Below are 12542 nucleotides of genomic sequence, written 5' to 3'. Positions count from 1 at the left end.
TTGGGAGGATCCAGAATTTGTTCCCGAATGCCTTGCATTAAACCTTAAAACTTGTACTTTCCGATATTTTGAAGGCTTTGAAGTTGAGTTTCAGTTAGCAAGATATGTTTTGAAGAATGAAAGAGTTTTAGAAACCATGACAATCTGTAACCAACGGAGAATCAGCGGAAGACAAATAAAAAAGTTATACTCAGCCGCCTATAGGGGCACTTCAAGATGTCAAATTATAGTTAATGAGATGTAGGCCATGTAAGTAGTAGTTCCTATATCCTGATTGTCTTTTCATTAATTTCTATATGTAAGTGCTGTTTTTGGTTCTTTGAACTATGAACGTTGAAGGGTAAGAACTTTGTCTTGGTGGACAAGTTAAGGAGAAATGATTCTTAAATGATGGAGCATGCCAACCAGTTTTATTTCCCCTTGCTTTTGACTATAATAATTAGATTCATGTTTTTCCAGTTTCTAGCAGTTGTATGCAAAATAAAAGGTGAAATTTGTAAAATATTGTTTCTCACATGCTGACTTTGATCCATGACACAGAAGCATGGATTAAAGATTAAACAAGTGGTTGTTGCTGAACAGTTTTTTTGTCTTTTGATAATATTGTTGTTTGATTTTCCCATCAAAAAGACTTTGATTTAAATGGTCTTTGTAAAGACTTGGTTGTTAGATTACACATAATATAATGATGTTATTTGACGCCTGTTAATATGAAATGGCTTTTGTTTTTTCATTCAAATGATTTGATTATCATGTATGACTTGGTTGTTAGATTACACATAATATAATGATGTTATTTGACGCCTGTTAATATGAAATGGCTTTTGTTTTTTCATTCAAATGATTTGATTATCATGTATGATATTACTCAGGAAACCTGGATAAAGAAAAGTAGATTTACAGAGAAAGAGAGATTGTTATTATTTCTGGATAAATTACAAGGAGAATAACTCCTTGAAGGGTCTCCCCTTTACACCTAAGCAATAGCTTGGTACAATGTTTGTTGATAACTTCATACCTTATTCTTCCCCCCCCCCCCCCCCCCCAATTCAGGTATTTAACTTCTACCCTGAACCATTCTTCTAACTACTCTTCTAACTATTCTAACTGACTACCTTCCTTCCTAACTGCTCACTGTCTTTTGTATCTTCTAGTATAAATCTTCCATATTTTCTCAACCCCACTACGTAGGTCTGTTTCCATACCTACCCCCTCATGATCAACAATGCCCTCAAGGTTGAAAGATGGAAACTGCAATTTATTTGCTTCTACATCCTCATGACCCAGAATTTATTTCCTTGCTCAAATAAATAAGGAAGTGGATCTCTATACACAAGTTTAATCGGTTTCACTATTTCAACGGTATAGATCAATCAGACCTTAAAAAGGAGGCGGGAGGAATATAAGGATTGCAACAAAGACGAGGGAGGCGGGAGGAATATAAGGATTGCAACAAAGGGAGGCGGGAGGAATATTTGAGACAGCTAGGCGTCTGCACCCAATTTTGTCCGACATACTATTTTTATGTAACTTTAATTTAAAAAGTTCAACTAATTTTTAAGTAAAAAATAATTTAGAAAATCTGAAATTTTTTAAAATAAATAAAAATAAAAATACGAAATATATTTAAAAATAAAAAATTTGGAAATAATAAAAAACGAAATAAATCGAAATTTGAAAAAAAATTCAAATTATTTAAAAATTGAATTCAAATAACAATTACAATTTTTTTTGAAAGTAAATATAAAATTTTAGAAGAAAGCAATAGAAGATAACTAGTGAATAATTCAAATGAAAATAGAGCAAGGATAATTTTTTTTAGAAATTAAGAAAATAGAGCTCAAAATCTAATCAGATTTCTTCATAAAAATTCAAATATTCTTTATTAAAATTAGGAAACAACTAACCCTAACCCTAGGAGAACGATAATAAATAAAGGTGTTTGGTGGATTTGTGGTGAAACACTCTCATAGTTGCTTATTCATCAACCATAGCCTCTCCAAATAAAACCACCCCCGCGACAAAAATATATGTTCTGTCACTATAGAGTGTTCCCTTCATCCACGGTCGTATTCTTAGTCATTCTCCACAACCAGAATCTATCATTCATCAAAAACTTCTTCGTTTCCATCATACTTGCAACCTCATGAGGAGCCAATCACTTTGCTAGCACGTTCTGAAGAAATCTTTTAGAGATACCTTTGTAACAATGATTGATAGGATCAGCGCTTTACCAGACGAACTTCTCTGCCACATAATGTCGTTTCTCCCAACGGAAAACGCCGTTGCCACGGCCGTTCTTTCAAAGAGATGGAGGCATCTCTGGCGCTCAGTTTCCGCTCTCGACTTCTCAACAATCAGAATGAATCCAACCAACAATGATGACCACAGTTTCTTCTTCAGCGACATCGTCTACTCGGTTCTTCTCTTTCGCAACGCTGCTACACCCATCAAAAAATTCAGCCCCGAGCTTGATGATGATGATGTAGCTGTCACTAATCTTGACACAGCCAATATTCACAAATGGGTCAATTTTGTCACGCAATGCAGAGTTGGAGGAATTGAGCATCTTCGTCTCCATGTCATTGATTTCATACAGTTGCCCAGATTGCCTATTAGCATTTTCAGTTACAAGACGCTGGTTGTTCTCAATTTGCATGGGTTGTATTTGAATGGGTTGTATTTGAATGGTGTGTTTTCAACTGGACTTCCCTCACTCAAAATCCTCCATCTCAAAAAAGTTAAATTCACAAGTGCTGTAGTACTCAAAGAGTTTCTAGCTGGATGCCCAATTCTTGAGAATTTAAAATCTGGTCGTATACGGTTCACCGGTGAGTCCTCCTCTAATTGTCGAAAGCTCACAAGCTTATGCTTTCCCAACTTGAACAGAGCAGATATCGTTCACAGTCAGCTTCCACTGCAACCATTTTATAATGTGACCTTCCTGCGCGCAGACGTAGAAAAGGTTTGATTATGATGATTTATGGAATGAGAAAAGATTAATTTGATTCTTCTATGTATTGTTTTCACATGCACTTTTGTTTTTTTTCATGAGTGTCACCTTGATTTCTTACCGACTGTCTTTCTAAATGGTTTAGGGGTATTATATCTTTCCTTCCTTTCACAATTTGACCCACTTGGAGCTTGTTATTGAACTGTATGATTCGCATGTGCTTGGAGAAATGCTCAAGCACTGCCCTAAGCTTCAAAGTCTTGTTCTTGAGGTTTGTAAAATTTAATGATGATTTTTGTTTTGTTTTCTTAATATATCTTTTCAATAATTATTTGTACACACCTCTAAATTGAGGTGGAAAGAGGTGGAGGAGGAGAAAGATAGGAAGAAAAGAAAAAAGTAAGAGAGAGAAAGTATAAGATGTGATAGATGATAAGAGGAGAGAGATAGAAATAAAAATAGGTGAAAATGAAGTGTATAAATAAGGAGGTGTGTATATATCATTACTCATATCTTTTATGTGTTTTTTAATGTGTTTTGTTAATCTACTTACATGGGCGGTAGAGATCGGGGAAGGCTCAGAGACATGACCTAGAAAATTGGACAGAACCAGAATTTGTTCCTGAATGTCTTTTATTTAACCTTAAAACTTGCAATCTTCGATATTTTGAAGGCTTTAAAGTTGAGTTTAAGTTAGCAAGGTATGTTTTGAAGTATGCAAGAGTTTTACAAAGAATGACAATCTTTACAGAACGACGGACAATCCGCAGAAAACAGATTAGAAAAAAGTTATCCGAGTGCTTGAAGAGCCGATCAACTTCAAGATGTCAACTTATAATTCACCCCATTTAGGACATGGAAGTAGTAGTTCCTCCTATGTCCTGACAGTTTTTGAGTAATTTCTACATGGAACTACTGTATTTGGTTGTTCGAAATATGAACGTTGAAGGGCAAGAACTTTGTTTTGGTGGACAAGTTAAGGAGAAATGATTCTTACATGATTGAGCACACCAACCAGTTTTATTTCTCATTGCTTTTGACTTTAATTAGATCCATGTTTATCCATTTTCTATCAGTTGTATTCAAACTTATGATTTCATGCTTATCCACCGGGGTAGAAGGGTGAAATTTGTTAATTATTGTTTCTCAGATGCTGTCTTTAATCCATGACACATAAGCATGGATTTTTTTTTTTGAAATAAGCATGGATTAAAGATTAAGCAAGTAGTTGTTACTCAAGATTTTTTTGTTTGTTTTTTCATTCAAATGATTGGATTATCATGTATGATATAATTCAGGAAACCTGAGAAAAGAAAGTAGATTTACCGAGAGAGAAAGAGAGATTGTTATTATTTCTGGGTAATTAAATTGCAAGGAGAATAACTCCTTGAAGGGTCTCCCCTTTACACCAAAGCAATAGCTTGGTACAATTAATGTTTGTTGTAACTTCATACCCTATTCTCCCCCCCCCCCCCCCCCCATTCAGGTATTTAACCTCTACCCTGAACCATTCTTCTAACTGCTCTTATTCTAAGATGTGAAACGTGAAAAACAAGATGGGTGCGAGCTTGCTCTGGTAATTGTAGCTGAAAGGTTACTGCTCCAACTTGTTTCAGCACTATATGGTCCATAAAACATGAAAACTATTAAGTGGAAGAATCAATCTGAAAACATGAAAACATGAAGAGGAGGAAAAATTAACCACTCTGTGCAAATGCAAATGCAAGTTGACTTACTGTTAGTTACTGTGTTACTTTAGTTAAATAATTTTGGATCACACAGAAACAATTAATTTTGTGGTGCCCACTAGGGTGGGCTAATTTTATTTTGGTCCACCGGTGGACCAGAGGGCAATTTTGGTTTTTTCCCTGTCTTTTCCGTTTTCTTCTTCCTCCCCTTCCCAACCATCCACCAGTCCACCATCAAGGCCACTATCTCTTGTGTCCACTTCTTCCTAAACAAACCACTCACCCAATGCTCCATCTCTTCTTCACATCTGAATGAGAGGGACATATAGATACAATCCGTGCCTTGAAGGGATTAAATACTTTTCCCAAATAAAGCCACAAAAATTTCCCCCAATATAAGCTCACGCATCCAAGGAATACCAGATGAACATTTCAACGAAATTAACCCAACCTGGTATGCAAAGGCACACCCTCAATGCACTTTCCTTGAACTAGCAAAGGCAATACCCACCCAGGAGCAAAACAACCAGAAAAAAAAACAGTGGCAAACTAACCCATACATCTCTAACCATAAATAGTACTAGAACAGAGATGTTTTAGACTTTGTCCCTTCCACTCCTTCTCCCTCCCACTCTCTCCCTGCTTCCCAGCCTCACAAACCAATCTGAATCTTCACCTTCCTCCCATTTTTTTGTTGAAGTTGCAAGAAAGCCTCCATCTTTCTTGCCCCTATCATCATAATGACTGAATAAGAAGCATCAGAACACAAAAATTGAAAACAGATGAAAAAGGTTAGATTTTTAGAAGGGGGAAAACACCAAACCCAGCAAGATCAACGCCAATCCCAACCCTTCTCCCTCCACTCTCTTCCCAACAACCAAGGTTGGTTTTTCGATCGATGGCAAGATATGCTTCGGAGGCAGCAAGCTCCACTTCAATCTGCTTCGATTTATGGAAACCCAACCCAGCAATTTCACCGCTGCAAGGATTTCAAAGGCTCTTCTTGGCAGTATCAACCCAGTGGTGCTACAGTTCTGTTGAACTTGGAGGGGGTCGATTTACAATTTTACCCTTCTATTGTTGATTCAATCTTAACCGTTCGTTTGAAGAATATTCTAGGAATCTTAGATCTAACGGTATTAAGTCAATGGTGCACCGGTGGACCAAAATAATAAAGGTCCACCCTAGTGGGCACCTAATTTTGTTACATTTAGGTGGTTCACATAATGATGGGTCATTTTCGCGTGATCAGAAAATACTTGCGTGTATGCATAAGTCCATGTTTGGTTACACGGAAGAGAACCACGTTGAGACCAAAATTATGGCGGACAGTTGCAAAAGCTAAGGGAAGTTATTTCTGTACATCATAATTTTGCTCTTACCGATCATGTATCCAAACATACACTAATACTAGTCATGTGGTGTAGTGATAGTCGTGGAGGACCAAGGTTGCATGAAAATGGCTAAAAGCGAGTAACTTCAATGTATGTTTGAAAGAAAGAAACTTCAGCATTTACTCAAAAGTACCAAAATGTCGCAGAGTAATTTTTTTAAGAGTTTAATTTTTATGCACCGACAGTGTAAAGTTTTTTTACACTGTCAACCAATTAGATTTCAAGGATGTGAGAAAATCTCTCATTTTATTTAATTTCATTAATTGACGTGACACATCCTTGAAATCTAATTGGTTGACGGTGTAAAAAAACTTTACACTGTCGGTGCATCAAACTTTTTCTCTTTTTTTAATTTGAATTATTCTTTTAGTATTTTTGTTTGTTACTTGTACAAGGGAAAGAAAGTAAGAAACAATTAACATTTTAACATGGAAATTAAAATTCTTTTATATTTTCAATTTGTTCATTTGAACTTGTCATCAAAATCCATAACCAAAATGAGCGGATTCATTTTGAATTTTGTTCACGAAAGTAATGTATTGCTCCTCCCTAACCCCAGAATCTAACATTCCTAGTTAGAGTTTGTGTACATGTTTGACATATGCTGCATGAATTCCAAAACAGTGTTTATTGCTTCTCATACAATACAGCAAAGGCTTCATCTAAAAGCGTGGGATACAGGGTGAGGTATTCTGCAAATAAGCCAAATAAGCATTCTGCAACCGATTTGTTTATGATCATCACAACAACAACTCTTGAATCTGAAAAGGTTGTAAGTAATCCTTCCTTGACCTCCATTTTCTTTCCTTGCATACCTTTCCCACTTTTTCTTACTCTATGTGTGGTGTTGCACCTGTCTATTTGCAAAATAGTTGGATTAGTTGAGACAACCGGGAGGAATATAAAGATTGCAACAAAGATGAAGCAGCTCAGCACCTAATTTTGCCCGGAGTATTTTTATGTAACTTTAATTTTAGAAGCCCAACTAAAATTAATTTAAAATCTGAAAAGTTAAGAAATAAATAAAAATAAAAAACCATAAATTCGGATATAATAAAAAACGAAAATAAATGGAAATTGGAAAAAGATAAAAAAACTTAAAAATAAAAAAAATTGGATTCAAATATAACAACCAAAAATAAATTTTGAAAATAAATATAAATCTTAGAAGAAAGCTATAGAAGATAATTAGAGAATAATTTCAAGAAATATTCTAGAGGATAATTATTTATTAGAAATTAAGAAAATAGAGCTCAAAATCTTTTAAGATTTCTTCATAAAAATTCAAATATTCTTATTAAAATTAGGATACAACTAACCCTAGCAGAACAATTATAAATAGGTCGATTTGTGGTGAAAGGGGGCTCTTGTAAAACCATTCACAGAGCAACAAAAAATCTATGTTTTGTCGCCAAAAGTTTTCCCTTCATCCACCGTTGTATTCTTAGTCATTCTCCACATCCAGAATCTATTATTCATAAAAAAATCTCTTCGATTCCATCATACTTGCAACCTCAGGAGGAGCCAATCACTTTGCTAGCAAGTTCTGATCTGCATACAAAGTTCACTACCTGGTTTTGCTAGCTCATTGTTTTTTTTTTGAACGTTTTGCTAGCTCATTGTTGAACGCTCATAGCACAGGTTTTAATTTCTCTTATATCAAAAAATGGAAATAGAAATAAATGTATAGATTTGAATTTAAATGATAGGATAAGTTGGTTGCATAAAACAGTAAGAAATCTTTTAGAGATACCTTTGTAACAAACCCTCTTTTATTTTCTTCAATCCCTCCCTTGTCAAAGCATCTCACTCTTATTCTCTCCCGGCAGTAAGAAACCCTATTTTCTTTTCCAGGTGCTTTCCCTCCAGAAATTTCAATGGTTGATAGGATCAGTGCTTTACCAGACGAACTTCTCTGCCACATTCTGACGTTTCTACCAACGAAAGACGCGGTTGCCGCCGGCCTTCTTTCAAAGAGATGGAGACCTCTCTGGCGCTCAGTTTCTGCTCTCGACTTTTCCTTTCAAAGGATGCATAGAGACTATTACGACCATGACGGTTTATACTTTAGCAACATCGTCTACTCAGTTCTTCTCTTTCGCGACCCCGCTACACCCATAAAAAAGTTCAACCTCGAGCTTCATGATGTTCTTCTCATTGATAAAACCGTAGCCAATATTAGCAAATGGATCAACTTTATGACACAATGCAGAGTCGGAATAGAGCACCTCTGTCTCCATGTCAACGCTCCCTATCGCTTGGCCCCTAAATTGCCTATTAGCATTCTCAGTTGCAGGACGCTCGTTGTTCTCAAATTGTGTGGGTTGAATTTTAATGGTGTGTTATCAACTGGACTTCCCTCACTCAAAATCCTCCATATCAAAAATGTTGAATTCACAAGTGCTGTACTGCTCAAAGAGTTTCTAGCTGGATGCCCAATTCTTGAGAATTTGAAATCTGGTCGTATAAGGATCACCGGTAAGTCCTCCACTTATCGTCGAAAGCTCGCAAGCTTATGCTTACCCAACTTGCAAAGAGCAGATATCGTTCATAGTAGGCTTCCACTGCAACCATTTTCTAGTGTGACCTTCCTGCGCGCAGACATAGAAAAGGTTTGATTATGATGATTTATGGAATGAGAAAAGATTAATTTGATTCTTCTATGTATTGTTTTCACACTTTTGTTTTTTTCATGAGTTTCACCTTGATTTCTTACCGACTGTCTTTCTAAATGGTTTAGGGGTATAATGTCTTTCCTTCCTTTCACAATTTGACCCACTTGGAGCTTGTCATTGAACTGTATGATTCGCATGTGCTAGGAGAAATGCTCAAGCACTGCCCTAACCTTCAAAGTCTTGTTTTTGAGGTTTGCAAAGTTTAGTTATGATGATTTCTGTTTTTTTCTTAATATATCTTTCATGTTTTTTTAATGTTTATTGTTAATCTACTTGCATGGACGGTAGAGATTGGACGAAGCCCAGAGATGTGACCCAGAAAATTGGACAGACCCAGAATTTGTTCCTGAATGTCTTTCATTTAACCTTAAAACTTGCACTCTTCGACTTTTTGAAGGCTTAAAAGTTGAGTTTCAGTTAGCAAGATATGTTTTGAAGAATGCAAGAGTTTTACAAACCATGACAATCTTTAACGAAAGGTCGACAATCAGCCAAAGACAAATTAGAAAAAAGTTATCCTTTTGCTTGAGGAGCCCTTCAACTTCAAGATGTCAACTTATAATTCACCCCATTTAGGCCATCTAAGTAGTAGTTCATCCTATATCCTGACAATCTTTTCATGAAATATTTCTACATGAAATTGCTGTATTTGGTTGTTTGAACTATGAACGTTGAAGGGAAAGAACATTATCTTGGTGAACAAGTTAAGGATAAATGATTCTTACGTGATTGAGCACACCAACCAGTTTTATTTCTCCTTGCTTTTGACTTTAATTAGATTCATGTTTGTCCATTTTCTATCAGTTGTATTCAAAATTATGAATTCATGCTTATCACGGGGCAGAAGGGTGAAATTTGTTAATTATTGTTTCTCAGATGCTGTCTTTTATCCATGATACATAAGCATGGATTAGAGATTAAGCAAGTAGTTGTTACTCAAAAGGTCTTTTTTTTAATAATATTAGTGTTTTGATTTTACAATTAAAAAGGACTTTGATTTTAATTTCATTTTTTAGAACTTGTTAAGCTCAAAACAGGTTCGTAAAACCACTATTGATATTTTGTGTCGCCTACTTCTACTTCTTTTGATGGGGGGCGAATCCGGTGCTTCCAGCTATGAATCTAGAGTCAAGTCAAAAAGGGGCTACGACTCTGGGTTTTTCTAATGAGCTTGGGAGAAGGGTGGGTTTGTTGGTTTTCTGGGATTTCTTGGTGGGTTGTGGGGTTTTGTGGGAGACGGGTACGAGTATCTTTTGAAAACACGGGTATGGGTACTATAGTACCCTACCCATTGTTATCCCTAGCTTTGTTTCTAGATTCAAAAGGTTGAAGTGGATGTTGAAGATGAAGAGCGGTGCAGTGGTGCTTTGGGATGGGGAAGAAGATGAAGACGAAGATCAAGATGAACAAGAAGATGATTTTGAAAATTTATTTCATTTTTTTGAAATTATGGATTTTAGGTTAATTTTTTAATTAATAAGAGAGAAGATATTACATTTTTACTTTTTTTATCCCTAATTAAATCGTAACCATCAACCTAAAGAACATTCATAAATTTCAATATCTAAAAAGATGATTTGGGATGGGGAAGAAGATGAAGACGAAGATCAAGATGAACAAGAAGATGATTTTGAAAATTTATTTCATTTTTTTGAAATTATGGATTTTAGGTTAATTTTTTAATTAATAAGAGAGAAGATATTACATTTTTACTTTTTTTTATCCTTAATTAAATCGTAACCATCAACCTAAAGAACATTCATAAATTTCAATATCTACAAATTTTAAATGAAGGATCATCGGTACTCCAAAAATAAAAAGGACCCCTCGAGTTCCACCAATAGCATTTATGACATCTCATATTTTCTCTCACTTTCTTTTTGGCTCAAGGAGGTTTACCCGTGAAGATCACGCCCCTCTGATCCTCAAGCATGAGAACGTAATTAGATCCAGGGTCGGCCCAAGGGTAAAGCCACCCAAGCAAGCGCTTTAGGTCTCCATAAAAAAAATTACCAAGTAAAAAAGGCCTCAATTTTTTTTAACTAAGTAAAAAAGGCCTCACTTGAAAGTTTGTTTTAGGTCTTATTTATTGTTGGGTCGGTCTTGATCAGATCCGCCATATCCTTTTACACTGTGCTACATTCAAAATCTCCCACTTTCGATTTCTCAGGAGCTCTTTCATTCTCAATATGCTCTCTTTCTCCCTTAGAGCTCCTATGGTGATTCTCATTAGATGCAGGGGAGAGCGGGGTTTCGCAAGATCTACTTCGATCTGCACCCTTCTCCATGAACCCTAAGCGGAGACGAAGAAAAAACCCAGATCAGAGAAGAAGCATAAACCCCGAAAAAGGAAGATGAGTGAATGACAGAGCGATCCTCCACGACGTTGAAGAGGAGGGGAGCTTGACGACCTGGACGATGATCTGAAAAATGGGGGCTCGGACCTAGCAAGAACAGATTGAGGAAGGAGAGGGAGGGCATGAGAGAAGACTCAGGAAGCACATCCTGAAACCCACATGCTACTGCGACCACCACCGCAGCCTCCATGAGCGCTTTCGTCACCAATCCTTGCACCACCCGTCGTGAGCCAGGGCCTTGACCTTTCACTGTCTCGCATTCTCCCTTTCTCTCAAAGCCCCCCATCAGTTCTTTTTCTCCGTGTTTCATTCTCCCTCTTGTGTTACCTCTTTATGCCTATGTGTGGTTTGTTTTGGCGAGAGAATTAGAACCTTGCAATTCACATTTCAATGAAGAGGATGATAAAGTTTCACAGATTCAATGGAGAGAAAGATGAAATTTCATAGGTGGAAGAAGGAATTTGGGTCGATTAGGTGTTAATTTGGTGTTTTTTTAATTTTAAGTTTTTGATGAAGTTTTTTTTATATTATTATTTTATAATTATTTTTCTACGTGCAAGGGTGATGTGGCCTGCCACATTAATTAATGAAGGTCACATCAGCCAAATCCCTTAGTCAACTAACAGAGATGGACGGAAGAACCAATTTTGCACACGACACAAATGTTAAGGACTTAGAGCAACTCCAACGCTGGTTTCTTAACCCAGCTGGAGTTGCTAAGAAACCGTATCTTATTTTTTTCAGCATTGGAGCTTGCTCAGTTGGCAGGTTCAGTTTCTTAACTACAGTGCATGGTTGCTTCTGCAAGCAACTATGCTTTTTCAGTTTCTTAATTAAAATAATCTATTTTCTCTCACTTCCCCAACAGATTTCAGAGGCAAACATAACAGAAAGGATGAAATTGAACAATGTAAATTCAACAGAGACATAATCAGAGGACGAAAATTGCAATTTTATTGAATGAATTGAAACTTTACATGAAGAAATTGAAACTTAAAACACATAAATTGATATTTACAAACCCTAAAAAAAAATCTTCTCTGGTGAGTTCTGGAAGTTCTGATCTGAGAGTAATGGCCCTTGCATGTGTGAAAAGGAAGGATTTTTGCAAGCTTCAAGGCTTTGAAGCTTGCAAACAGGGGTTGTGGGGGTCGGATTGAGGCTGTATGGTGGCGGTGGTGGTTGTTTGGTGGCCGATGGTGACTGCATGTGGTTGTTTGGTGGCGGCGGTTGATGTTTGGTGATCGGTTGAGGCTTTGGAGGCGTGGACCAGAGAGATCGAGGGAGAAGAAGTGAGGGAGAGAGGAAGGAGAAGAGGAGGCGTCGAGAGGAAGGAGAAAAGGAGAAGTGAGGCAGAGAGGAAGGACCTGCAGGGTTTAGGGTGAGAGGAAGGGGAAAAGGAGACGCTGCAGGTCAGGGAAAGAGGAAGGGGGAAAGAGGAAGGGGAAAAGAGGAAGGTGAGTGAGAGCTTGAGG

General features: G+C 36.8%; 2 protein-coding genes across 2 annotated transcripts; both read left to right on the top strand.

The window, feature by feature from the left end:
- Positions 1-2209: 2209 nt before the first annotated feature.
- Positions 2210-6975, top strand: LOC130713057 (FBD-associated F-box protein At5g56370-like). The gene is made up of 4 exons (XM_057562862.1): positions 2210-2965; positions 3099-3224; positions 3518-3654; positions 6660-6975. The coding sequence occupies exons 1-4, from the start codon at positions 2210-2212 to the stop codon at positions 6973-6975; spliced, it is 1335 nt and encodes a 444-aa protein (XP_057418845.1).
- Positions 6976-7912: 937 nt separating this feature from the next.
- Positions 7913-8653, top strand: LOC130713050 (F-box/FBD/LRR-repeat protein At1g78750-like). Its single transcript, XM_057562855.1, has one exon. It carries the CDS (start codon positions 7913-7915, stop codon positions 8651-8653), a length of 741 nt encoding a protein of 246 aa, XP_057418838.1.
- Positions 8654-12542: the final 3889 nt, after the last annotated feature.

This window comes from Lotus japonicus, chromosome 1, assembly GCF_012489685.1.
Source record: "Lotus japonicus ecotype B-129 chromosome 1, LjGifu_v1.2".
Taxonomy (NCBI): domain Eukaryota; kingdom Viridiplantae; phylum Streptophyta; class Magnoliopsida; order Fabales; family Fabaceae; genus Lotus; species Lotus japonicus.
Note: the sequence above shows the minus strand (reverse complement) of the source record. Positions and strands in the feature narration are given on the sequence as shown.